This window comes from Prionailurus viverrinus, chromosome A1, assembly GCF_022837055.1.
Source record: "Prionailurus viverrinus isolate Anna chromosome A1, UM_Priviv_1.0, whole genome shotgun sequence".
NCBI classification, from domain to species: Eukaryota; Metazoa; Chordata; class Mammalia; order Carnivora; family Felidae; genus Prionailurus; species Prionailurus viverrinus.
In genome coordinates, this window is record NC_062561.1 from 215,084,733 (window position 1) to 215,109,354 (window position 24,622).

At 44.0% G+C, this 24,622-nt stretch overlaps 1 protein-coding gene across 5 annotated transcripts in view; it reads right to left on the reverse strand.

Moving 5' to 3' along the window:
- PDZD2 (PDZ domain containing 2) overlaps positions 1–24,622 on the reverse strand; it is a 233,994-nt gene that overhangs the window by 68,736 nt on the left and 140,636 nt on the right. For all 5 annotated transcript variants that reach the window (XM_047863057.1, XM_047863061.1, XM_047863067.1 and 2 more), the window contains exons 3-5: positions 22,402–22,544; positions 19,389–19,521; positions 13,936–14,091 (exon numbers count right to left, since the gene is read on the reverse strand). In XM_047863057.1, the coding sequence (XP_047719013.1) occupies positions 13,936–14,091; positions 19,389–19,521; positions 22,402–22,544 (432 nt within the window). The remainder of the gene's footprint in view (positions 1–13,935; positions 14,092–19,388; positions 19,522–22,401; positions 22,545–24,622) is intronic.

The following is a 24,622-nucleotide window of genomic DNA, read 5'->3' on the forward strand; positions in this document are numbered from 1 at the left end:
AGCAAACAAACAGCAAACAAAAAGCTAGGCAAGCAAACAACATTAACAATAGGGGTGGGGAGAACGCTATTAATTTTAAACAACCCAATTTCTTTGAGAAATGTCTGCCCTGGTTTCCACAGGGGAATTTCTGACCTCTTATATTTTGCTCTGTTTTTATTTCCAGGCTCTGGACTACTGTTTTGCATAAGATGTGGTGAAAAAGAGAAAAAAACACCCAAAACCCTTGAAATCTTCCACTGCTCATGGAGTCATCAGGCGAGGTGTTTTTTCCCAGCACACACTGCCTATTTGTCTCACTCATCTATGCACTGTCAAAGTGGTTTTGTCATTTTCCTAAAAAAACCAACACAATAACTGGAATTGAAACTAAGTGGGGGATATCCTGTTTCTCTTAAGAGAGTAAGAATCTGACTGTATCAGCACTATCTCCATTTACAGTCTCAAAAGACACATCCATCTCAAGGATTTCTGTTACCTTAAAGGCTTAGTGAAGCTCATAAACAAATAAGATAGATTTCCGAAGATACATGGTGCACACACGAGTCACATTATCCCCTTCTGCCTCCTGTGCAATTGCCATCATATTATCTAGGGCAGAAAAAGTTTTATTTCAGTTTCATTTCTGAACTGCCACTGTCCTCAAGTCTTAATATATTCTACTTTACATTTCAATGTGAGGATCACAGATTTAATCTCCCAAAGGACAGATAGAACTAGATTGGTGGGGGTGATCTTTATAAGAGGTAAATTCATAACAGGGGTCAGGGCTGAAAGGCATATTGGAATACAATAATGGAGTACATAAAGACAGCAACCAACTTACCTGAAGTCATAAAGTTGCTTCATGACTTCTATGGTGTTATTTTCATAAAAGAAATTAATTTGAGGGCAAAGAAATATTATTACATGTTCTGGTGGTCCATATTTTATTTTCACTGAAATTTGAAGGAACTTTTCAAATCCAAAATATGAAAATAGGGTTGACTGCTCTTGCACTGTTGGTGGGAATGCAAATTGGTGCAGCCACTCTGGAAAACAGTGTGGAGGTTCCTCAGAAAATTAAAAATAGACCTACCCTATGACCCAGCAATAGCACTGCTAGGAATTTACCCAAGGGATACAGGAGTACTGATGCATAGGGCCACTTGTACCCCAATGTTTATAGCAGCACTCTCAACAATAGCCAAATCGTGGAAAGAGCATAAATGTCCATCAACTGATGAATGGATAAAGAAATTGTGGTTTATATACACAATGGAATACTACGTGGCAATGAGAAAGAATGAAATATGGCCCTTTGTAGCAATGTGGATGGAACTGGAGAGTGTGATGCTAAGTGAAATAAGCCATACAGAGAAAGACAGATACCATATGTTTTCACTCTTATGTGGATCCTGAGAAACTTAACAGAAACCCATGGGGGAGGGGAAGGAAAAAAAAAAAAGAGGTTAGAGTGGAAGAGAGCCAAAGCATAAGAGACTCTTAAAAACTGAGAACAAACTGAGGGTTGATGGGGGGTGGGAGGGAGGGGAGGGTGGGTGATGGGTATTGAGGAGGGCACCTTTTGGGATGAGCACTGGGTGTTGTATGGAAACCATTTTGACAATAAATTTCATATATTGAAAAAAAAAATTAAAAAAAAAAAAAAAAGAAAATAGGGTTGACTGCACACTATGGGGATTTCTTTGGCTGATTTCACCGTGTTCCATGCTGTCATGTCAACCTTTGTAGATGGTGTAACCACCAGGCCCTCCTAACATAGATTCACAAGTTATAACCCCATGCTACTGTACTAACGTATGTATACACTGTGAAACACAAAAGAATCTAAAATGAAATAAAATCTATACAGGTTCTAATACTTCCCTCGCACATGCCAAGGGACTGTCTGGCATCCCCGGACTGGGTATGTTCACCCCACTTTGGAGACCACTGTGCAGAGACTGGAGAACACAGTATTTGCCTTTTTTATGCAAATCACTCGAGTTGTTTACTTCCTTGAGAAATGCAAACTGCTCATTTAAAAGTGCAGCAGAGAGCCAGGTAACGAGTTGGAACAGGCCCCAGAAAATGTGCCACGGGAATAAACCTCATGCAAACTCCAGCAGTTTTCTGGGCAATTTATCCAGGCCAAATAATTATTCTTATCTTATTTCCCCCCCACCCATTTAAATAATCACTTCATCTCCTTAAGTATGAAACCAAACCAAACAAACACCACCCCCAACTTTAAATCTTATTTTCCTAGACCGGCAGTAATTGCAGCCTTGTATTATCTTGTTGTGGCAATTCTACACACTGTGCTAAGCCCGCACAGCCTCATACATACTGCTTAGCTGGCTGGAGCATGGCTTCAGGAGCATCTAAGTGAACGGGGCCCTGCTTCAGAAAGTCTAGGACACTGAGGGGAAAGAGAAAGTAGTTCACAGTCTGGGACAGTGGAATGGAAAATGTGCAAGTCGGGGAATTGCTACCAGTATGCGTCACTGCCTGCTTTGAGTTGGTGCAGGGAATAAGAGAGCTTTTGCACCCCACGACCATCGCACCACCGGGAACTGGTGTCTGCGAAGGCAACAAGAACCACGAGGTACACGCAAGTCTATGCTCACGGAGGATTCAGAGGAGGCTGGGGGAATCTATGTTTCCAAGTTTGCCACAAGCACCTCAAACACATGGCCTCACTCCCTCATCTCAAGCTATGGGAAGGAGGGAGGTGGTTGGGGGCCTAAACCTCCCCTTATCTCAAAGCCGTACACAAAGAGGTCTTGGGCCCTCATCCAGCCCAAGGAGACTCAGGAGCCCTGCCACTTTGTCTCAGGTCCTAGAAACTGCCACATAGCCAACAAAGGGTGTATTCGAAACTGCTGCTTCCTAGGGCAGTCACCTTTTCTCTAAAATTTGTTTTCAAAATCTGGGTGAGCATCAGAATCACCTGGGAAGCTTCTGAAAATAAACTCCTAGGCCCCACCCCACTCAGACCAGGCAAATGGGACTCTCCAGCATGGACCCCGACGATCTGATGACCAGCCGAAACCACACCCTCCCTGTGCATTTTAGACCCATGGAAGAGTGTAGAGCTACATGTACACACGTGTGTGCTGCAGCACACAGTCGCTCCCCTTGCATAACTGAGAAGGGCTGTGAACACCTTTCTGAGCACATTCCCCTTTTCTTTCCTGGCTTTTTCTTTTCCCTCGTAGCTGCCTTGAGTCATAAACATGACTTGTCCGGAGGACAAGCAGAGCTCAGTAGGCTTCTCTCCCATCACACATTTCTAGCTTTAAAAAAATACAAGCTTTGGACTAGCTAATCTCCAAAGTTCCCTGTAGCTCTGACACTTTACAGTTTTATTTATCGGAATTCCGTATCTTCGAGACTCCTAGTTCCGTGCTTTTTTCCCTCGTGCCTTTTTGACTTGTTTCTTCACTTACATTCCATGTACTAGTTCACCAACTCCCTTGGGGTGTTTAATCTTTTGTCGTTGCTGTTGATTTGTTAAAAAATCAAGTCCTAAACTCCGTTTCTAGCCTGTAGTTTTCAAACCTTCACATAACAACAACAACAACAACAAAAAGAAATCTACTCATTTGTTAGTGAGGAGCTACCATGGACATCCTATTTTTTTTTTTTTCAACGTTTATTTATTTTTGGGACAGAGAGAGACAGAGCATGAACGGGGGAGGGGCAGAGAGAGAGGGAGACACAGAATCAGAAACAGGCTCCAGGCTCTGAGCCATCAGCCCAGAGCCCGACGCGGGGCTCGAACTCCCGGACCGCAAGATTGTGACCTGGCTGAAGTCGGACGCTTAACCGACTGCGCCACCCAGGCGCCCCTGGATATCCTATTTTAAGGGAAGGTAATGCTGTGTTTTCTCCATGCTATACTTAGAAAAATGATTTCTCTATCATCAGTATTCCTATGCCAGGTAGAAACTCCAGAAGGGAGAGACAGATAGACTTTCTAGTTTGCAGACACAAACAATAAGCGCCTACTATGTGCTGTGCCCATTTTAAATTCATGGAGTGTTGGGGAAGGCAGGCAAGTCAGTGGAAGATGACCAAACATGACAAGGGGGCGTCATCAGCTGTCCCACTGTCCAAACATCCTTCCATTTCATACACACATAACATACATACTGAGAGTCAGCAGTGAACACTTGGGATACATGAGGGAGCAAACCCAACATGGTCCCTGACTACAGGGGTCCTCTGCTAATGGGGGAGGATGATGTTAAGCAAGTTGTCATATGAATATATGCGTCACTATGAATTGTGTTAAGGACCATGAAGGAAAATACAGGGCATATAACTTGCTGGGGGCCCAGAAATAAAGGATATGTGTATCTGGGAAGACTTCCTGGAAGAAGCGAGTCCCAAAGTAAGAGAATAAAAAGAGGAAGCCCAGAAAGAAGGGAAGGCCATTCCTGACCCAGCGAAGTGAGTACATCTCTAAGCAGCTGCTGCCATCGCCATGTACTCAGAGGCATCCTGAGGTTAGTAGCACAGCCTACTGAGCCCAGAGGAGCAATCTGTCTTAACACCCTTCCCGCCGGCCTTGAGGGAAAGAACATTCACTCCCCTTGCAAAAAGCACAGGGTGCCTTGTGTCAGTGTCTCTGCATGAACAGTTTTACTTTGTGAGGATCTGATTTTCAGTCCTAAATGAGATCTTTCCGTGTTAGTACTAACTGCAAGTTTATATACTTGGTGCTCACTGTTCTTTGCATTAGGCTCTAAGTTCGATTCACAGAAAAACAATCTAGCCTAGGCACCAAACAAGACACAATTTCCCGTCTAGGATAGCTTGACTCACCCAGAAACTTCCAGATACTTCAATACAAGTCCTCAATGCCCAGACACTCTTGGAAACATTTAAGGGCTGACAGTTTATCAGTTATTCAATCCAAACAAAATACAAGAGCTCTTGTCCTTTCTTTTCATACACAGATTAATATCTACCCCCAAGATGCTAACTCTTCTAACTCAGGCTCTCACACCTCATGACTATTCCAATAAAGAATCAAACACCAATATCAGACTTACAGAATCGTAAGAGCCAGCTTGGCACTTCTTTTCTTTTGAAAGATGAGGTCCTTTATTCCTTCTTAAACCCTAATCACCCAAAAGTTCTGCAAGATTTTCCCGAACTGGTGATTCCAAAAATGTTAGAACTGATTCCCTTGATGTTAAAGGAAGCCGGATACAGGCTTGCTGATTGATGTGCTAAACAAACTCTTCCTAGCTGAGCCTTGACAATTGCAGGTTTGGCAAGACAATCATTATCTCCAGTTTTGTTTTTGTTAAAATATAAAAAGGGAGAGACAGACTCCCCGTCATTTAAGAGGGATCACCCAGTCCACGCCCTCTTGTATTAAAACTCTCCTTCCTGTCTTCATTTTAAAAGAGATGAGCCACTCATGGGGTGTTTGGGTGGCTCAGTCAGTGGAGCATCTGAATCTTGATTTCGGCTCAGGTCATGATCCCAGGGTCGTGGGATTGAGCCCTGCATCGGGCTCCATGCTGAGTGTGGAGCCTGCTTAGGATTCTGTCTCTTTCCCTCTGCCCCTCTCCCTAACTCGTGCTCTCTCTAAAATAAAACTAAAAAGAGAGAGAGAGAGAGAGAGAGAGGAGCCACTCTCTCCAAAGCCTAGATTTATTTTTCCTGAAAAAAATCTCATTTTTAAAAAGATGGACTGTAATTATTTACACTTGAGAAAGGACACAAGCTTTCTGGAATAGCCAATAATAAAACAGTCATTTTATTGGAGGGCTCTAAAGGTCTCACACGTTAGCCTGTGTCCAAATTACCTAGAAAGCTTGTTAAAAAACACTGCTGGATACCACCCTCAGAGTTTCTGATTCAGCAGGTTGAGGGTGGGCCCTGAGGATCTGTGGTTCTAACAAGTTTCCAGGTGATGCTGTTGCTGCTGGTCCAGGGACCACACTCTGAGAACCACTGCTCTAGAGACAGCTTTATGATCAAGAAGTGTGTACTGAGTAAGTACTGAATACAAGGTACTCCAACAGGTACTGGGAGCCCAAAGAGATAAGCAGCAAGTGAATAGAGAACAGCGGGAGGGGAGGGTGGGTGAGGGGTATTGAGGACAGCACCTGTTGGGATGAGCACTGGGTGTTGTATGGAAACCAATTTGACAATAAATTTCATATAAATAAATAAATAAATAAATAAATAAATAAGAGAACAGCAGATGCTAAATGCCCAGGGAGCAGTGATCAGCACGTTCGGGAGAGAGAGCAATGATGTTAGATGCTGCAAGCCAAGGGCGGCCTTGGAGATAACTCTCTGACTTGAGAGGTCCTTGAGAGGAAGGCTAGTGCCTAGACAAGCAGAGATGAAGGCACACGTGTAATGCCTCAAAGCAAAACATCTCAATTCCTATCAACACCGACTCTCCTTGCTATGGGAAGGTCACCATGCAGAACAGGAATTGTGGCTCATGTCCTCCACAGGCCTCCGCACTCAGCTGCACTATGCCATGAGGGTTCCAAGTGTGCAAAACCTGCAATGATAGAGCCTCCTGCAACTGGCCACAAAGACCAGAAGAGAATTACTCTTCCTGATTCTATCAGCAGCAAGGCCAGATCTGGCAGCACTGTGATGCCCCACAGGGCGACGTCCTCAATGGTGGAAGAGACAAGGGCCAATTCCTCTGAAGAGTAGATGGAGAAGGACCCAGGCAGGGCACGTGTTGGGGGCGAGAGGAATGAAGCACAAGAGTCAGAAGCTTGTGGACCCAGGATATAAGAGGACGAGGTGAGCACTGAGGGGCAGATCAGAAGTGGTCAAGGAATGACAAGAGATCACAGGAGAATCCTTTTCAACCCCCTCAAAGATCTCAGGCATGGTACTGTCCCAGGGGAACAGAGATGCTTACAGCACCACGGTCTTTGCCCTTGAAATGGTCCTGTCTAATGAGGAAGGCAGAAGAATAGAAAGATAAATTATGAAAACAAGACGGGCTTATATGTCATAGCACTATGACAGAAATCCATTCATAGTGCTGTGCAAGTGCAGAGCACAGACCAAGTAACTCTGGGAGGTCAGGAAAGGTTTACTTATGGGGAGAGGTGACATTTGGGCTGGGTTTACAAGTATCTTCCAAGTAAAAAGAACAGGTGTAAGGCATAAAGTAGTGGAGAGCTCTGGAGCACCTGCGGAATGTGGGGCTTGCAGTGCTAGGAGGGAGGGAAGGAGGGAGGGAAGGAAGGAGGGAGTGAGGGAGGGTGGGTGTGTGTGTGTGTGTGTGTCTGTGTGTCTGTCTGCCGGGCGCTAATGGCATTCCATGTTAAGGAGTTGGGATTTTAACCTCAGTGAGACTGAGAGTCACCAAATGATTTTTTAAATGTTTTTTTCTTTTTTTGAGAGAGAGACAGACAGAGTGTGAGTTGGGAAGGAGCAGAGAGAGAGGGAGACACAGGATCTGAAGCAGGCTCCAGGCTCTGAGCTGTCAGCACAGAGCCCAACACGGGGCCTGAACTCACGAACTGTGAGATATGACCTGAGCCAAAGTCAGATGCTTAACCGACTGAGCCACCCAGGTGCCCCGAGTCACTGAATGATTTCAAACCATTAGGTGACATGGCCAGATTCTCATTGAAAAACTGTCATTGGAGAACAGAAGTCAAAGTGGAGAAGCAAGACTTGGGAAAGAATGGCCAATCCTATGGACCAGGACTGCAGCTGATATGGGGGAGAGGGCCAGATTTAGGTATCTTGGAGGCTGAACTGGCAATCTTCTGTATTGGATGTAGGGGGTGAGTGGTGGATGGTGGAGACAGAGCCCTATCACTGAAGCCAGACCCCTCTGAGATGGATGAAAATTATTCAAATGACCATGGAATTTCACTGTCCCAGCTCAATGCATTCTCTTTTTTTTTCCTGCCTCTACTCCTCCAGTTTGATATTCACCGTATGACTTTATTCTAAGCATGGTTCCATCTTTTTGGAAGGAAAATCTCATTGCTGTCTAGTGTAGCCATGCAAAATAAATCACAGGGCTACTCATCACAGATCCTCAGCTTTCATATTACGTTCACTCAACTAAGGCTTCGAGCACATGGTGACTTTACAGGTGCAAAAATAGTCAAGGTCTGAGTGGAGCCTGGCAGCAGGTTTAATCATTATCATCTGTGAAATAAAAGGCTTTGTAACTTGATTAAACAGTACCAGGTTTCTTTCATTTAAATGGTTCATTAGTGTTTAAAAGTGATAAAACAGAGAGTCTTAGACTGCAAACATAGAACTGAAAAAATGAAGCTTTTTTCCCTGTAGTTCAGTACTTTTATAAGGCAGAGCAGGGGAGACCTCAGGCACACTGTCAAATCCAGAAGATACTTCATGCCAGCTGACCAATTTCTGATCCTGCAGGGCTCTATCTCAGGCTTGGTTCTCCTGGTTAAGACCAGAGCCCGGGGCGCCTGGGTGGCGCAGTCGGTTAAGCGTCCGACTTCAGCCAGGTCACGATCTCGCGGTCCGGGAGTTCGAGCCCCGCGTCAGGCTCTGGGCTGATGGCTCAGAGCCTGGAGCCTGTTTCTGATTCCGTGTCTCCCTGTCTCTCTGCCCCTCCCCCGTTCACGCTCTACCTCCCTCTGTCCCAAAAATAAATAAACATTGAAAAAAAAAATTAAAAAAAATACAATAAACATATAAAATAATATATGATGAATTGGTAAACTTTTTAAAAAGATGTTATTTTTTAAAATGTTATTGGTGATGATGGGAACTGGCCACTGCTAGATGTCTAAATTAGTATAAATAATCTCTCTGGAGAAAGCCCATTTTTTAATTAGATTATTTGTGGGTTTGGTGTTGAGTTATTTAAGTTCATTATATATTTTGAACACTAACCCTGTATCAGATATGCCATTTGCAAATATCCTCTCCCATTCAGTAGCTTGCCTTTTAGTTTTGTTGTTGTTCCTTTGCTGTGCAGAAGCTTTTTATTTTGATGTAGTCCCAACAGTTTATGTTTGCTGTTTCCCTTGCCTTAGGAAATATGTCTAGAAAAATGTTACTATGGTAGAGAAATTACTGTCTCTCTTCCAAAGATGACATACAGATAGCTAACATACACGTGAAAAGATGCTCAACATCACCTATCATCAGAGAAATGCAAATCAAAACCACAATGAGGTATCACCTCATGCCTGCCAGAATGGCTAAAATAAAAAACAGAGGAAACAATAAGTGTTGGTAAGGACGTAGAGAAAAAAGAACTGTCATGTACTGTTGGGAATGCAGACTGGTGCAGCCATTGTGAAAAATAGTGTGGAGCTTCCTTAAGAAATTAAAAACAGAGCTACCATATAATCCAGTAATTCCACTACTGGGTGTTTACCCAAAGAATACAAAAATATGAATTCAGAAAAATATGTGCAGTCTTATGTTTAAGTGGCATTATTTACAATAGTTCAATTATGGAAGCAGCCCAAATGTTCATTGATAGATGAATGGATAAAGATGTGATACACACACACACACACACACACACACAGGGAATATTATTCAGCCATAAAAGGATGAAATCTTACCATTTGCAACAACATGGATGGATCTAGACAGTACTATGCTAAGTGAAATAAATCAGAGAAAGACAAATACCATATAATTTCACTCATATGTGGAATTTAAGAAACAAAACAAATGAACAAAGGAAAAAAGGAGACAAACTGAAAACCAAACTCTTAACCATAGAGAACTGATGGTTACCAGAGGGGAAGAGGGTGGGGGATGGGAGAAATGGGTGAAGGGATAATAAAAAGTACACTTATCATGATGAGCACCTAGGAATGTATAGAATTGTTGAGTCAGTATATTGTACATCTGAAACTAAGGTAACACTGTATGTTAACTGTACTAGAATTTAAAAAATACGTATGTGCGTAAGGAAAAATATCAAACAGAAAGGCATTAAAAATGTTAAATATGGCTATCTTTGAGTAGGATCATGGGTGATTTATACGGTCTTGTGGGATTTTCCTTTTTTGTGTATGTGGCATTTTTCTGATCAAAAATCACTTATATAGTGAAAATAGTATTATAATCAGAAAAATTCATTTAAATTATATGTAATAAATTATAATAAATTAATCAATTATAAATTTATGCAAATAAGTATAATTTAGAAATATGTAACACGATGTATTTAATATAGAGAAAGGCCCATTTACTAGAGCAGTATTTAGTGTAAAAAATTTGCAATTAAAGAATTCCTTGGTGTTTTTTGTGAGAGTACGAGTGATGAATTTTTAAAAACGAACGTGACTGTAACCTCTCCACAAAGACTGCTGTGCCACACAAATGGCCCTGGGCTTTATCAGAGGAGGCACAGAGCTATAGAGCCTCTTCCTCTCTTTAAGATCCTGAGCTTGATGGGGCCCCTGGGTGGCTCAGTCGGTTAAGCGGCCGACTTCAGCTCAGGTCACGATCTCGCGGTCCGTGAGTTCAAGCCCCGCGTCGGGCTCTGTGCTGACAGCTCAGAGCCTGGAGCCTGTTTCAGATTCTGTGTCTCCCTCTCTCTGACCCTCCCCCATTCATGCTCTGTCTCTCTCGGTCTCAAAAATAAATAAACATTAAAAAAAAAAAAAAAAGATCCTGAGCTTGCTCAGCATTCTGTTGAGAAGCGGCCAAGCCAACCCAGGGCAGCGTCCCCAGCAGTGGGGTCCCATGAGGGGAGGTCCCCGTGGGAGGGGGCCGGGCTACAGAGACGCCAGGGAAGGAAGCCTGGTTAGTCAGGTGGAAATATGGGAGTGGTGCTGGAGTTGAGAAGTCTCTGGTGGGGCTGCCACATATTTCTTGTGCCAGGGATGAGAAGGAGCAGAGGGTAACTGCTGTGTCAACACAGAGAATGCAGGGCTCCTAGGGCTGGGAGGTCACGGGGAGGAAGATGGGTAGGCAGTAGTGAGAGGCAGTGGGGAGGAGACATCTGACGTTGAAGCCTGTTCCAGGCGTATTCAAAGACCATCCCTGAAGGCTCAGGAGGCCGGAACGTCGATATTAGCCCAAAGACCCTTTGAGGCTGCCACACTGTGGTCAGCTGTGGGCCTCGGAGTAACCATAATTTTCATGGTGGATAAATCCAGTTCAATTTTGGTGTCATTTTCAGTAGCATTCAATGAATGCTTACTCTGCTGTTTGATTTTGAATTCATTTAGTTATTTATAACTCAGCACCAGATGTACTGGCTAAATTCTAGGGATTCACTGGGAACCCAATCCAGTCATCACGTTCCCTTACCTCATGGAGTTTTAGAGTTGGACGGGAGAAGCAGATCTTAATCACATAATCACAAATCCAAACGTGATAAGCAGTTCACAGGAGAGCCACATAATCATGCTAGGAGAGCTAAGAGATTTTTGTTTTAAAGCTAGTTTAAGCTTTTTTTTTTTTTTAAGTTTATTTTTGAGAGAAAGAAAAAGTGTGAGCAGGGAAGGGGCAGAGAGCAAGGAGGAGAGAGGACTGGAAACGGGCTTATGCTGACAGCAGAGAGCCTGATACAGGGCTCAAACTCATGAACCGTGAGCTCATGACCTGAGCCGATATCCGACTGAGCCACTCAGATGCCCCAGAGAGCTAACAGATTTAATATACGTGGGTATAGCTTCTCTGATGCAGTAACACTATGGGATCCCAAAGATGGATAGAGTCATCTTATTCAGGCAGAGGATTCCAGAGAGACAGAAGAGCATTTGCAAAGGTCCTGTGGCAGAAAAACATGTAGCCATCATGAGGGACTACAGGAAGGCAGTGTAGTGGTGGCTTAGGAGTGATGAGCTCTGTGAGAAAGAAGTAAGGTTCAAGAAGTAGGCAGGAGCCAAGGAGGCAGTGTAAACCATGGAAATTAGTTTGGTCTCTACCCTAACTAAAAGTAAAAGTAAAAGTAAGGGAAGCCACTGAGTGGTGTCATAATCCAAAGAAATGGGAATAATTGCAGTTGTTTTTAAACTGTTCACCTTAATGCCATTCATTCAGCTCTGGCTTATTTGCTTTACAGGTTAGCCTTCTGAGAAAGTTCTGTGAAGGAAGAGCAGCTAGAAAAATGTTTCAAATCAACACTGGGCTTATACAATGCCTCTGGGCAAATTACAAAAAGGCATCTCTTCTTTAAGATGCTTTCCTTCTTTTATTGGCAAATTGTCTTGATTATTGATTTTGTTAGAGCAAAACTCTTTATTGCTATCTTCCAGAAAACTGCCATAATAAATGTAAAAGCCCCCGATTTTTATGATGTGAATGTGCTTCCTTAGATGTAGCACTTTTGTGCAGTCCATACTCGCACAACCATCCTCAGTGACCCTAGATGTCTAGTAATCAAAGAGAAAGGAGAAAAGCAACTTTTTCTTCCTTAAAATAGCATACTGTGTAAATGTAATAAAAATGCAATTTTTTTTGGTCTTCTGAGGCCGAATTTAACCAAAACTAATTTTCTAATGCTTACCCATGCTGCCTAGGTTTAGTGCTGGTGGGACAGAGTAAGGGTCTTCAAATGGCAGAAGGAGGGCCCCCTCTCCATGGCTGGTTGGATGGGGAACAAGAGCTAACAAGAGTTTACACTAAAAATGACACATCTATCAGATCTGGGGTCCAAAGAGGAAACCATGGGGCCACACTGCAACCACAGTTAACCAAAAGCCCTCCTGACTCTGTGTGCCAGCAGACCACGAGGGTGTGAAACATCACAGGCCACGTAAGAGCTCTGAGCCATGCAAGAGTCCCAGTTTCATTAAAATTGTAAAACATATATATATATTTTTAAGGGGTGCTAACATTTTTTTAAAGTTTATTTATTTTTTGAGAGAGAGAGAGAGAGAGAGTGAGAGAGAGAGAGAGCAAGCATGAGTGGGGGGTGGGCAGAGAGAGAGGGAGACACAGTATCCGAAACGGGCTCCAGGCTCTGAGCTGTCAGCACAGAGCCCGACGCGGGGCTTGAACTCATGAACTGTGAGATCATGACCTGAGCCAAAGTTGGACATTTAACCGACTGAGCCACCCAGGTGCCCCAAAATTCTAAGACATATCTGCACAACTTTGCCCGAATGGGTTTTGTGTTATTGTAACATTCCACTTCTCAACCAGAATCTCTCCATCTAAGCCTGTTTGTTTGCTTGTTTGTTTATTTATTTGGTTTATTTAATTTGAGAGAGCGCATGCAAGTGGGGGAGGGGCAGAGAGAGGGAAGAGAGAGAGGGGAGAGAGAGAGAGAGAGAGAGAGAGAGAATCCCAAGAAGGCCCTGTGCTGTCATTGTGGAGCCTAATGTGGGGCTCAAACTCACAAACTGTGAGATCATGACTGGAGTTGAAACCAAGAGTGGGACGCTTAACTGACTGAGCCACCCAGGAGCCCCTCTCCTGGGTGGCTTAAATTCACAAACATTACTTTTCAAACCTACACCAAGAAGTAGCAATAAAATTCTCATATATATTAATTAGTAAGCATGCTAGAAATTGATATACACACTGGACTTAATACACAGTTGCTCTCTCATCCCATTTCCAGTTTCAATGTTTTCTCTTTTTTATTAATATTTATTTTGAGACAGAGCATATGTGTGTGTGCGTGGGCGAGGGAGGAACAGAGAGAACGCGCACGAGAGAGAATCCAAAGCAGGCTCTGTGCTGAGCAGGCTCAATTTCACAACCATGAGATCATTACCCAAGCTGGTCAAGAGTCAGACATCCAACCAACCGAGTCACCCACGCACCCCTCCATGTTTTTTCTTAAATGAAAATCATTACTCTCATGGATTTGTCTCAAAGACCGTGACAAAAAAATAAAAAGAACACCCTGTGGTCCTCTCCCATCCGGGTCTCTACCCTACTATCTTAAGCTATTATCTTTGATCCTGCCTTCAACATCTTCAGGGACACATCATTTTCCAGCACAGCAGCTGGGGAAACCAAAGGCACACTTACTGCTCCCTGGACGGAAGACGAGCCAGGTCCTTCGTCCTCTTCCCCGTCTGGCTCCTGGTCCTCGTTGTCAGTCCAAGAGGACACGTCCTCTACTGAACTGGTCAGATCAGGCAAACTCTTAGATGTCAACCTCAGGAGGTCCTCTGTGGAGCTTTCCTAGGGGGACACAATTAAAGGGCTATGAATTACCCCATGGCACCAAGCAGTTCTGGATCAAGGTCAAGGAAAACCTAGAAGAGGCAGCTGTGAGCATGGCCACGAGCTCTGAACCCAAAGACCGTATGGAATGTATGTCATTCCAGGTTGGCAGGGTTACCACACGTCAGGGGCGCAGACCCAATTTAAATCCCAACCAATTTTTTTTTTTTTCCCTGAAAAACCTGTTTCATAGACAGATGTTTCTACAGGCAATCCAAATTCTCTGTCCTTTAGATTCTTTGATATCCTGCCTTACTTTACACTTTAAGCCCCCTCATTGGCAGGTCAGGATCTTAGAGCAGTCGCTTCTGCCCAGCATTCCAAACACACCTCCCTCCATTGTCCCCTCCAACCCGTACCTTCCGTGCCAGCCGTACTGACCTTCTGACATGCCAGGCTCTCTCCTGCTCTACGCCCTTTTCCACCAGCAGCTCCCTCTGCCCAGGGAGCTCAGTTTTGCAGATCAGCTTTAGCACCCTCCCCTGCAAGCCTTCCTGGATGAGCTCAGGAGCCATTCTGCATGTCTTTCCCTTCTTCCCAAATGTCCTTTACTGTTTCTTTCATCGCCCCGCATGTATGTCTAAGTATGCCTATCTCTCCTGCTCATCGGAGTGTTCCCCAAACTGAATGCCATTTCTACTCTTTGCTGTGTCCCCAGGCCCAGCACACAGCTCTAATATCCATGTGCTCCTCCCCCTCACTGCTCATCTCACTAGCATACGAGATTTCATTCACTGAAAAGAGATCAGACTGTTGATTGAATCATAACCCCAAAGTGGAGACTGATAACGTCTCTTCAAAGAAAGAAGCCCTTGAACACTTTTTAGAGGTCAACAAAAATACATGGAATCAGACTCCATTTATTTTATTTTTTTTAACGTTTCTTTATTTTTGAGACAGAGAGAGACAGAGCATGAATGGGGGTCAGAGAGAGGGAGACACAAAATCTGAAACAGGCTCCAGGCTCTGAGCTGTCAGCACAGAGCCCGACGCGGGGCTCGAACTCACGGACCGCGAGATCATGACCTGAGCCGAAGTCGGCCGCTTGACCGACTGAGCCACCCAGGCGCCCCCAGACTCCATTTAGATTAGAGTATAAAGAAGGCTTCATCATAGCCCTTCCTTCCTACACACAGACAAGGCCACAGGGGTGAGTGGGATGCAGGCAAGGTCACAGAGGCCACTTGACAATCTCACACGCAAGTGAGGTGCACACAGCCGCCGAGAACTCTCGGAGAAACACCACAGCATAGGAGGCCAGGGAGTAGGGGTGGCTGATCTGAGGCCATAAGAGAGAGAAATGCGTCCCCTCCTTCTCCCACAGCTGTTTCTACAGGAAGGAAGCATGTAGAAAGTTTTGATCATCATATTCCTCGGGGCTTGACAGAAAAGAGAACAGTAACACAAGACGCCCATCTTAAACAACAGGTGTTACAGACTATTAGTGAGTAGGTATACTGGTGACAGTGACACTTGTTACTAGTTTGATGCAGGTCCAACTTTGGAGGTACCTGAAGCTCATTCCTGTCAGGTCAGTAATTGTGAATACTACACAGTTAGACCTTATCTGAGGGAAGGAGCAAAAGCTATGAAGCAAAAAGTGAGTTCAGCTCTCTTCTGTGATGTCAACTCTGCTAGACCATTAACAGAAAAGAGTTTTTAAAAAAAGATGAAGGTCCCAACTGGTGAGTAAGTTGCACAACAGGACAGAATACATGGTCATTAAAAATGGTGCTACAGCAACGTACATTCTGAGGTGGAAAGACTCTTACGGTATGCTACTTAGTGAAAAAGGCAGATGGAAAAGCAATATTGCCATATTAATAATGGATGTAACAATAAGCTGGATGTGTTAACACGTGATAACCATAAAGGCAAACCTTTCTCCACATGCTTGTTGCAACCAGCTGCATTGTTTGGGCTCTTTATATTTCACTCAATCTTCCTGATATTCCATGAAGCAGTTATGGATTCTTATTATCCAGGTGAGAACCCCGAGGTTTAAAAAAATGTTATAATGTGCTCAAGATATACAGTTTTTATTTATTTTTATTTTAAAATTTTATTTTATTTTTTTATTTGAGAGAGAGAGAGAGAGAGAGAATGCGAGTTGGGGAGAGGGACAGAGGGAGAAAGAGAGAGGGAGACAGAATCTTAAGTAGGCACCATGCTCAACACGGAGCCTGATGTGAGGCTCGATCCAATCATGACCCGAGCTGAAATCAAGAGTTCAACGCTCAACTGACTGAACCACCCAGGCGCCCCAAAATGTACAGCTTTTTTAAGGGCTGTGCCTCTGAAGTCTATGCAGGTCTGCCTCCAGGGGCAGTCCACCTCCTTGTGTTTGACTCCATTAAAAAAACACGTCTGGAAGGACAGACAAATAAGTTAATGGAAAGAATTACTGGTGGCATTATGAAAATTTTATCTTCCTTTTCTTGTAGGTTTTCTACATTAGATATAATAAATATGTATTACTTGCTAATAAAAACAAAGTGATAAAAAGAGAGAAATCATATTGCTACGCATGTACTTCCAGGAATATGAAAGCAAACTTGGATATTCTGATTTCATTCGTTCAACAAAAACTTTCTAAGCTCCCATGTATAAGCAAACAACGTATTTGTGTGGAAACACAAGACATCCTGTCCCAAAGAAAGTAACTGTTATATCTTCAAAACAACACCCTAAAGTTTGGGGACAAAGGGAATGTGTTCTACAATAATAATTTATATTCTTACTATTCTTTCTATTCAGCAAATAAAAATCTCTTTTTTTCCCCTCCCTCTCTTCAAACATAAAGAGAAAATAAAGACTGGATTACTCGCTCTTGTTAGATAAAGACGAGGAATGGATGCCAGGAGGTGTGGAAAGGCAGACTTTTGAGCATCTCGGACGGCGCCGATTAAGTTCAGGAACAAAGAGTGGGCAGCTGCTATGGCAACGTATTGCCTGGATGGAAACAGAGTCAATGGGAAGAGGTGAAAGGTGTCACTCCTCTGTGGTCTGGGTCATTTTTAGGCCCATTATTCAGTACAGATGGCCAACAGCAATAGATTGACAATGGGAACACCCATTCCTGGATCCAGACTGCTGCTCAGCCTTACAAAGACCCAGTGAGTGTCCTTAAAAGTCAAAGCCTTGGGGTGCCTGGGTGGCTCAGCTGGTTAGGCATCAGACTCTTGGTTTCAGCTAGGGTCACGATCTCATGGCTGGTGAATTCAACCCCTGCATCAGGCTCTGTGCTGACACCCTCTCTCTGCTCCTTCCCTGCTCTCTCTCTCTCAAAATAAACAAATAAACTTAAAAAAAAAAAAAAGTCAAAGCCTCTAGCAGGAACACATTACCTCTCTCTAATACCATTGGCTCTGTGTCCTTTCTATCTTATTTGACTAAGAGACAGCTTGGTATATGGAAAGAAGTTAACGTTGAAGTCTTATGGACCCGCAACGGAACATGCTATTGCCACCCACTGCTTGTGTGACCTCTGGGTCAATTAATTAACCCCTCAGATTTTTACTTCATCTTTTGGAAAAAAAGAACGAACAGCTCTCTCATGGGATTTCAAGAATTAAATGAGATCATAGGTAAAAAGCACCTAGCATCCAGTGTGTCCCTGATACACATTAGTGCCCTTTCTTTGAGTCAGTGAACATGACCACAGATCAGGCATCATCTAGGAGACCAGCCTTCAACACCCTCCTGTACACTCCTTAATTATGCTTATCCAGAAGTGGACCTTTTTTGTTTTTATTTTATGTTTTCTTTGCTCTGTGTGTTTGTGGATAATAGCTTGACATAGAAGAGATTCTCCCTTCTCCATTTTCTGAACTAGCAGGAGAAAGAAGTCAGCGTAGAAGTAAAGGTTTGGTGGCCGTGGTATAATGCATGTGCCGGAGCTCCTGTGTTCTTGAGCCATAGACTGTGAGGAGACAGCAGGGCTCCCGGCGGTATCTCTGGGAGGGGAGGAGAGCACTGTGAATGGAGGCTGTCTCAACTCCTGCCTCCGGGGCCTCAAAGCCAACCCCTCCTCCCAAGTCTGTGTCAAGGCTCTGTGTTCTCGTTGGAAGCCTGAGAATCTGGGTTAAGGGATTGGGGTGAAAGGTGTGAAAAGAGGAAAACAGATTTTTCAGATAGTTTAAAATATTCTAATTATTAAATACTCCAAAAATAGGCACTAGACCTTGTAATCTAAGAGAGAAAATACAGAAGAGTCTGTGGATGCGAGGTTCAAAAAAATAGCAGGGATAACGAGGAAAGAATGAGCCATCCTGGCAAGAGCGTATTGCTGCGAAGGGTGGAGCACCGGGGTGGTTTCCCACCACTGCTTACAGGAACTAGAATGAAGCCCAGGTTCCACTGCACTAGCTCCTGAGTCCTGGGGACACTTTCCCGTCTTATCAACAGCAGACGGGACCACGGGGCAGAAGCAAGAGGGTTCAGGTCCTCCTCCTTTTGGTCACACAGCTGTGGAGGCTTGCAGCCTTCATCCAGGGCGCTAAGACACCAGGGGACAAGCAGATGCTGGGGCCCAGGACCTCAGTGCTATTTTAACACACTCTGGGGATGGGGACACAAGAATCACCAGCCTGAGCCCCTTATGAAAAGGAGGTGGCAGCCAGAGGAAGGGGACAGACACTGGCTGTGCATCAAGAAGATAGCAGATAGCATCTAGGCCTCTGTGAGATGGGAACCAGCCATGGGAGTTAGTCCTCACTGGCTCCTTGGGGAAACTGAGGACGGAGCAGAGGACGGTGACCAGACAAACAGGATTCACAGGGCTTCCTGCAGCACCAACACTCCGTGAGGCCATGAGTCAGAACCAGGGCCTGTGGCCTGCCTGTGACTAGCCCTAAACCTTTCTTCCTTCGGGACCTGGAAAATGCACAGCTCCATGCCTCTGGCATCCCTGCCATCCGGCGGGCCTCCATGTCTCTTCTTCAGTGTCTCCTTGGGAGAGAGGCTACTCTCTCCACCTTGAATTTCTGTCCACCCTACCATCCTTCCCTTTTCCTTAGTCTGAGAACTGCTCTTCCATCTACTAACTATTTCAGCTAAAGGCCGTCCTCATGGGCTTACACTATAGAATCACAGCTGTTTAAATGGCCCAAGTATGTGTATGTGCGAGTGTGAGCTGTTTAAATGGCCCAAGTGCGAGCATGTGTGTCAGTGTTTGTGTGAGGGATGGGGAGGGCTCAAATCCGAATTCACCACCATCATTAAAAATAGATATAAAAAATAACCAAACTACCTACCTTGCTGGCTACCACCAGCTGAACCATTCCAGTGGCTGAGCGAAGAATGGCCACCGCTTCCTCATGGGAGAGACCCACCAATAAGTGACCATTGATTACCAGCAGCTCGTCTCCTAAGGACAGTCTGCCATCCCTGAGGAAATGGAGATGGGAAAAAAATCCCTTGTGAAGATATTCTGGGCTTGAGAAGGGACATTTTCTTGGAGCTGGGGAGGGTCGTGAGAGGGCACAGTTAAAATCAGGCTGAGGATAAAGGAGAGATGGCCAGCAATAGTTTGGGATGGGATTTATCCTTTGGTCTGGCTGGGTCCCCTGATGCCCACTTAGGGAAGCTCCATGATTTCAAGTGGTCGCCTGGTAGTAGGCAAGTTCTTAAGTCACTACCATATCTTGCATCAACTTTAATGAAATGCCTCCCATCCAGGGGGAGACAATGATAGAGGAACGAAGACCCCATGGTTTTTGGACAGTTAAGTCATTCTTATCTCAATCCTATCTGCCATCCTGCCCTCACAACTGAGTTCTCAGCTGAGTCACTGAGCTAAGCACCCCCAAACAAAGGTATCTTAAGCTTGACCAAAAGCCTTGTCTAAACTGCTGCCCTCTCTCTTTCCAGGTGACATGCCCTTGTCCCCAAAACACACAGTTATAGGACCTTGAGGATGAGGTTTCTTTCCATCCTACAGCCAAGCTTCACCAGCAGAAGGATGAATACAAAAGCAAACAAACAGAATGACCAATTAACTGCTATTGCAGCTATCAGACCTGGTCTACAAATGTTTCTTTATTCCCTCTAAAGTAAATTATAGCTAACTAACAGCTTCCTTCCCATTGGGCTGGCAAGAGGCTCAAGGGTGGGTCAAGGGTCTGCCATGGCACCCTGTGTCAGAGCATTGCACAGGCCCTTTCAGTCACCGTGGGTTGGCAGTCTTGTGGGTTCCACTTGAACCTCCAATGGTCTGGCCTCCCATGATCCCAAAGGAGGTTTTTCATCTCCATTGCTAAATATGGGCTAGGAAATCTGGTGATGCAGATGGACCCTAAGCCTAGGACCCCACCATCCCTTTTGAAGGCTTTACATCAATGCCCAGGGTGCTGCTGTTGGACATGTGCATGTCCCCCATATTCCCAGATTCACCAACTTTCTCTCCAACATTTCCACTCTCCTTCAGTGAATAAACCAGCTTCTCTCATCCTACTCTCCCTCACCAGTTTCTTTCTCTTAATCCTCTAGGGCGTGCATCATAGTCTTTTCTATGAATTTAGCCTTTAACAGAACACAGGAGGCACCAGAGACTTCTGACAGCCTCTGCTTTCTGTCCTTCAAAAATCCCTAAAGCAGAGAAATGCTAAGAACCCTTCTGCTGCTTGGAATGGAAAGAGAAGGGGAATAGGAAACCCACAGAGAACAAACTGGAAGCTCAAGGAGGTGTGTGGGCCCAGGTGAACAGGGATCAAGAGTAAAAAAGAAAACAAAGTTCTGACCACTGTCCTTGAATTTATGCAAGACCATTCCTACCCACATCCCTTTTCTTATTTCCCTCTTCAATTCCATCTCCCTCATCTCCTGTTATTACCTAGAATGCCACACATGCGGATTATATACTCCAGAAACAGAGAGAGAGAAAGACACACATAAAACACATAAAACTCAGGGTTCAGGGTGAAAAGAAAATGGGTGTCTAATGGTGACACCTACTAAAAACAGCTCACATAGAAAACAGACAAGAACAGCTCTTCTTAAGTTTATCTCTGGGCACAGGAATTTTCTAACTGCCAACCTTCCAAAGACATGCTAGAATCCAAGGCCTAGTAGCATTAATGGGAAAATGGCTCTCTGATGGGAATTCCTCAAGGTATATACCTCATTTGGGAAATTTAGTGATGCTCTTCTGGATAAAAACTAGAGTCTTAATCCTTCCCTAATGACTGCTGCCCAGACAACTGACCAGTGCAGTTAACCTTATCTCTAGTTATTGGCAACTTATTCTCTAGTTACAAGACTAGAACAGGGACATGACACACTTTGCTAATTTATACCCTGGTCCTCTCCTCAGTTTTCCATTTTTTACCTCCAGCTCCTTCAACGCCACTTCACGAGATAAATTTTTCAGTCCTCTCTTGGTCTGGGGCAGGCCAACACTACTCTGATTTGTCCTATCCCCTTTATAACCAGGGTACCTGAATGGAACACCAAATTCTCAACTAGATTTACCTCCCTCATCAGTGAAACTCTACCTCTACACACCTGCTGTATACATGTGGGCATGCAATGCGTGTTCACACCCCAACGTGCCTTGCAAGTAGTAGACACCCTGTGTATGTGGAAGCAATCAGCTAGCAAGGCAAAAGCATGCTTTATATTTTGGGATAGCTACATCCTTGTAACTCCAAACGGACTTCTTCTTTGTGCATGCTCTGCCTAAGCACTGTCCTTCTTCCTACTTAAAACAACAGTTCAGACTTAAAAAGAAGGTTTGAAGTATGAATTATTCAAGGTCACAAGGAGAAAAATTCACATTTACTGTTTACCACTCCACATCTGCATGACACATGTATCCATGTGTGTGTAGAATCCTGAGAGCCCTGACAGATCACATGAACTGTGGTCACATTTAAAATCAATGACTTTCCCAAGTCATTAGCCACCATCTTATAGGGGTTAAGATTCAGGAAAGTGGTTTTCTGTTGCATGCATAATCTCAATAGGTAACCACATATTACCAGTATCCCAAAAGTTAGTGTAAGTAACAATCACTTGAAACTCAAAACAGATGGAAAGAAATGCAATCTCTCTATGATTTGGAGGAGCCTACAGTATCTCCAGCAATTAGCCACTTCCTGTGCCCAGGGGTGTGTTTAATTGGAACTGCTCCTGCCTGATTTTCTTCCATGCTCCCATAGGATAAACTGTAATTACCAGGGCTTTGGCCAAATAGAAGAGTCCTAGCCCTCGGAGGAAGGGAAGGGAGAGGATGAGGAGTCAGAGAAAGGGGAAGAGTTATCTAGTCACCTGTGAGCGGCACCTCCTTCCTTCACTTGAGTGACAACGATAGCGTGAGGTGAGCGCTTTGATCCTCGGCCTCCACTAACCTGAATTCCCAGCCCATCCGATTCCTTAAGCAGCTCCATCTTCCATATCCGGCCAACTTCCTCCTTGGAAGAAAAAGTGAGCATACTGTGAAGTATACGGACAGACACGTGGCATTGACACAGGAGAGTGGAGCTGTTGGGTCAGGCCAAATATTCTTCAATTGTCAACAGGTACTGAAGATGACCACAGAAGGAAAAGTTCCATGTGCTAAATCATAGTCTCTAGCTGCCAGTCCTGCCCAAGAGAACATTCTATGATGATGGAAATGTTCTATATTTGTACGATCCAACATGGAGCCACTAGCCACAGGTGGCCATCAAGGGCTTGACTAGTGGCAACTGGGATGTTACATTTTTCATTTCATTTAGTTTACATTAAATTACATAGTTACCTGTGGCTAGTGGCTATAATACTGGACAATAAGAGTGACTATCGAATTTCCTGATCAAGGTTATGTTAAGTAAAGCTTCTTCTGCCTGAAACCCAGATACCACTGTGTGTGTGTAAACACTGGCTGTGTCTGGGTTCCATTCATTTACACACAGCTACTAATAAATAAAGGAAGATGAAAGGAAGACAAGGATAGGTCTTGGAGACTTCAACTCATTTGAGCCCAGCTCTGCCACTTAGTAATTATGAAAGCCACCTATGCCTAAAACCCTCTGTTTCCTTGCCTCTAAAGTGGGGATAATTATGAATACTTTCAAGTTTGTCATTAGGATTACGTGAGATATTTATGGAAGGAGCAGTGCTTCCGACACCTAGTAGAGACATAATAAATGCTGACTGCTAACCATATATTACTTATGTACGCACACATATGTGTTAAAACCATCATACCATAATATGCCCAATGGTACTGCATCAGTGTTGCATAGTGACAGATGGTAGTTACACTTGTGGTGGGCACAGCATGGCGGAGTTGGCCAATCACTATGTTGTACGTCTGAAACTAATGTAACATTGTGTGTCCACTACACTTCAATTAAAAAAAATACATCATGTTGAATTGAATCTCAAACTTCGTTAGAACATATAAATGAGATCTTTGGCAAGAGAAACCAAAACAGGAAATTAATTGATGAATTTATTATTGGCTTCTCTAGACATGGGTCTGTACACTTTTTAAATACATTAAAACACCCTAATAAAAATTTATCCTTTTAAAAAGCTAATCATGTCTGTAAGTCCTCTGGATTACTGGTAGCTTTTCTACTTTGGTTAATTCTCCTCTTGACTCCCTATTTTATTCCAAGGATGCAAACATATACCCAATACAAAATGTTTGAGTTACCTCAGATACTTGGTTGTTCAGAGAAATGAAAGAAAACCTTCCAAAGTGATTTCCTTCGGGAGGGTCTTACTTTATGCTCACTCCTATAAGTTCCTCTTATCTCTAGGTATGTGGGTATGGGTCGCAATGTATTCCTCAACATATTAAAAAAAAGTGCCATGTCCTTTCCTCATTGATCATGAAGGTCCAATGGAACCATTACATTCCAATATGAACAAACCCATCCTCCCCCTAGAAATAGGCAACCTTCCCATTTAAGCTGCTTGCATAAGAGAAAGAATGCAAAGCATTCAGAAAATCTGAAATACACAGTCAGAAACTAAAATGAAACTTTATGCAGTAGTAAAAAAACCAGATGTTAAATGGTCACTGATGTGCAGCAAAAGGAACGTCTGGGGAAATTATTAACAGACAGAGACCTGTTGGATCTTATACTTTTTCTACTATAGCACTACTCAGCGGGGCTCCATTGCTCAGCAACATGCAGTGTTTGCCAACGGTCTCCTTCATCTGCTGACCACAGACAAACGAGGCCTGTCTGGCCAAATGTAACTTCAGAAGTCACTGGCTTACCACAGTAGTTCATGAACTTGTCAACAATCCCTATATCATCCAATCATTTCACTTTGGACTTCATGGTTTTTGGTGTGTTGCCTCTGACTTCTGGAACACCTTTCTCTCTTCTCCATTCAGAAATAGCCTCCTTGGCCTTCCAAGTCTCTCACAGCTCCACTATGTCCAAGATGCCATCCTTGAGAATCAGTGCTACTTATGAGATGGCAGTTTTTGACACTTCGAGTACATGAGGCCGTGGCCTAGTGCACAGCCCCAAAGGGAACAAATTCA